The sequence below is a fragment of the Rosa chinensis genome, chromosome 6, assembly GCF_002994745.2.
Source record: "Rosa chinensis cultivar Old Blush chromosome 6, RchiOBHm-V2, whole genome shotgun sequence".
Taxonomy (NCBI): domain Eukaryota; kingdom Viridiplantae; phylum Streptophyta; class Magnoliopsida; order Rosales; family Rosaceae; genus Rosa; species Rosa chinensis.
In genome coordinates, this window is record NC_037093.1 from 7,856,095 (window position 1) to 7,858,938 (window position 2,844).

Consider the following 2,844-nt stretch of genomic DNA (forward strand, 5'->3'; position numbering starts at 1 on the left):
GACAACTGGCGTTGCTAGACATAGCTGATTCCAACCAGAGGCATGGTGCCACTTCTATACTTGAAACCTAGGTTTAGCCTTTTTTCAAGACTCAAATTGAAATAAAATTTCAATAGCCATTATTATTATTTTTTGTTTACACAATAGCCTTTTTTTTTTTTTGAATAAATAGCCATTATTTTTTACTATTCATAAATTCATTAATTTTTATTCAGAGAATCAATATGATGTGAATTCTGTTAATGAATTATTATTTTATTTTAAAATTATATACATATATTATCATGGAAACTTAATCATAAAGATACATGCATCCAATGTTCTCCCGTATTTGTGAATTATATCCGATGCCATGCATATGAGCTATGTCATTCTCTACTAGTGTACAGTTTCTATGCGCTTTAATCAACATTTTTATTTGTTGCTGTGAGAATATGTACAAGTAAAGCTTCTACCTATAACAGCTCGAACTCCATCTATGAAAATAATTAATAGCCGAAATCATAGGCAAAGAAAAAGAAGTTGATCCACAATCTCTGTCAACTAAATTTGTTACGGTATCCGTAATAAAGTTAGTTTCATAAAATACATGGTGAAAATGAATACACGTAACTGCAAATGAAACAAATCTTTAGTACACGCACCGAGAAAAATGAAACTGATCTGAATCTAACAACGCATTTCCTTAACAAAATCCGATGTGTTAAAACCAAAAGTGCAGATGGTTTGTAATAATTTAAACACATGCCCTAGATTTTGGATATTCTGGAGACAAACCTCTCTTGGTTCATTGTCCTAGGAAAACTCCAACTCTCCTACCTTTTGCATCAAAATTAACAAAGGAGCTACGATCAAAAAATTTGGTTTAGCAATTATACAGGAACACCAAATAAAGAATGGGCGATCACAACCAGCAACAACAACATCCTCCTGGTCCTCCTCCACCACCACCTGCTCCTCCTTCTGCTCAACAGCCTTCTAATCAGGGTGTTCCTCCTGCTGCTGCTCAACAGCCTTCTGATCAGGGTGTCCTCCCTCCTCAACAACAACAACCTTCTGCTAGTGCTCCTCCTCCCCAAGGTACATTACATATGTTCCCTTTTTCTTTTTCATGCTGTTTCCAAACACGTTTTGTTGAAAACGTGCATGAATTGTTCGGCTTGTAAGATTGATATTTATAATTTTGAATATGGTTTGGTTTTTGATTCGGTTTTATACACCACCACCAGAAGGATATCACGCAAACGTCGGCCCTTATCCACCACCGGGATATCCACCGCCAGGATATTCTTCATCACCCCCACCGCCTCAGGGCTACCCACAAGAAGGACATGCCACCAGAGAAGCTTATCCACCAGCAGGATATCCCCCACAAGGAAATTTTTCACCTCCCGGATATCCTCCTCCGGGTTATCCTCCTCAAGGCTACTCTCCCCAGGGATATCCTCCTCAAGGATATCCGCCACCAGGATATCCTCCTCAAGGTTATCCACCCCAAGGATATCCTCCTCCCTATCCGGGACAGTACTATGCCGGCCAGCCCGCCCGCCCTCCTCCTCAAGCAAGCAGTGCTATGGGACCTATGGGTTGTTGCCAGGCCTGGTATATATGTTAATTAAAATTAATGTTTCTTACTCAAAATGAAACATTTACTGGTTATGATCAAATGCATTATCTAAGTTTGTTTCAATTTTATAAATGATGCAGTTTGGCTGCTCTTTGCTGTTGCTGTATGCTGGATTGTTTACTGGATATGTGAGACAGGCAAGATTATTTGGATGGTGTACAAAATGATAGTAGGGTTATTTTGCATCCCATGGCAAAGGAGTCTGATACTGCCAAAAGCGAGTGCTATATATTTCTTATTTTCTTTTAGTTTGTTTGGTCGATACTGAGGATAAGTTGGATCATAAAGAGCTGGAAGGAGAAAATATATATTGTTGAGCAAAACGAATCTGTTCCATCTGATGGTATGGATCAAAAACCGCACTTAAGTTTATACATGTTAAGATATGTACATAAGGATAGGTGCCTCTAGCAAAATAAAAAAACATATATAGGTGATCGAGTTGTTGCTTGCAAATTGAATAAAAGTATTCATCATACATTATTATTTTGCCAGATCGTGTTTTAATTGAATGATTAATGCTCATTATTATTTATTTGAAATAATTTGTTTATGTCGTCTGATACCTCCAAAACTCGACACCGTATTAGACGACAGATTTGAATTCCTTCAAAGGTCAAACGATAGAACAGTTCTGTCGTGTGATTAACTTTGTGGCATAGTGTATGGTTCTGGTGCTATCTTCATCGGGTGCATCATGTTCTTTTATTTATGATTGTGGATACAGAAAGTTCTTAAAATGCATAGTAAAGATTAGGCATGGGTCATAGGTGGTGAGATCGTGAGAGGTACTATAAAGGCTAAGAGAGAGTGAGAGGGTGCCATACGCAATTAGGCAAGTGTAACAAATTAGAAAGAAATATATATTTCCTTTCAAAAAAAAAAAAGGATTAAATTCTGTTTACTACCCTGTACTTTTAAGGGTTCATCAGTTCAGTCCCTGCACTTCTAATTTAATCAAAAAAGTCCTCGCACTCTCTAATTTCATCAAATCAATCCATTCCGTCACTATTCCGTCAATTTCCTATGTTTAGATGCTGACGTGTCCAGACGCCGTCTGATGTGTCAAATTTGTGGGACCTTCCCACATGCAAAATTCCCTAACTACCCTTCCAATATATCTCCCTCCCCTTCCCACCCGAGCAACCTGATTCCCAACATCAGAATCAAGCTTTTTTTCCTTCTATTTTGCAGCTTTTGGGTTTTTGTTCAGAGAG

At 38.0% G+C, this 2,844-nt stretch overlaps 1 protein-coding gene across 2 annotated transcripts; it reads left to right on the top strand.

Annotated features, from left to right (window-relative positions):
* The first annotated feature begins 677 nt into the window (after positions 1 to 677).
* Positions 678 to 2,113, top strand: LOC112169077 (annexin A7). Of its 2 annotated transcripts, none has more exons than XM_040507535.1 (3): positions 678 to 1,080; positions 1,233 to 1,602; positions 1,708 to 2,113. In XM_040507535.1, exons 1-3 carry the CDS (start codon positions 897 to 899, stop codon positions 1,757 to 1,759), a joined length of 606 nt encoding a protein of 201 aa, XP_040363469.1. In that variant the 5' UTR covers positions 678 to 896; the 3' UTR covers positions 1,760 to 2,113. The 2 variants fall into 2 exon arrangements, with proteins under 2 accessions (XP_040363469.1, XP_024161784.1); XM_024306016.2 differs by having other exon boundaries at positions 685 to 1,080; positions 1,230 to 1,602.
* The last annotated feature ends 731 nt before the right edge of the window (positions 2,114 to 2,844 follow it).

Excerpts from the sequence above, each read along its gene's own strand:
- LOC112169077 (XM_024306016.2), top strand. The coding sequence starts at position 897 with ATGGGCGATCACAACCAGCAACAACAACATCCTCCTGGTCCTCCTCCA. Across the intron at positions 1,081-1,229 it reads TAGTGCTCCTCCTCCCCAAG|AAGGATATCACGCAAACGTC; the intron begins GTACATTACATA and ends CACCACCACCAG. Across the intron at positions 1,603-1,707 it reads ATGGGTTGTTGCCAGGCCTG|TTTGGCTGCTCTTTGCTGTT; the intron begins GTATATATGTTA and ends TAAATGATGCAG.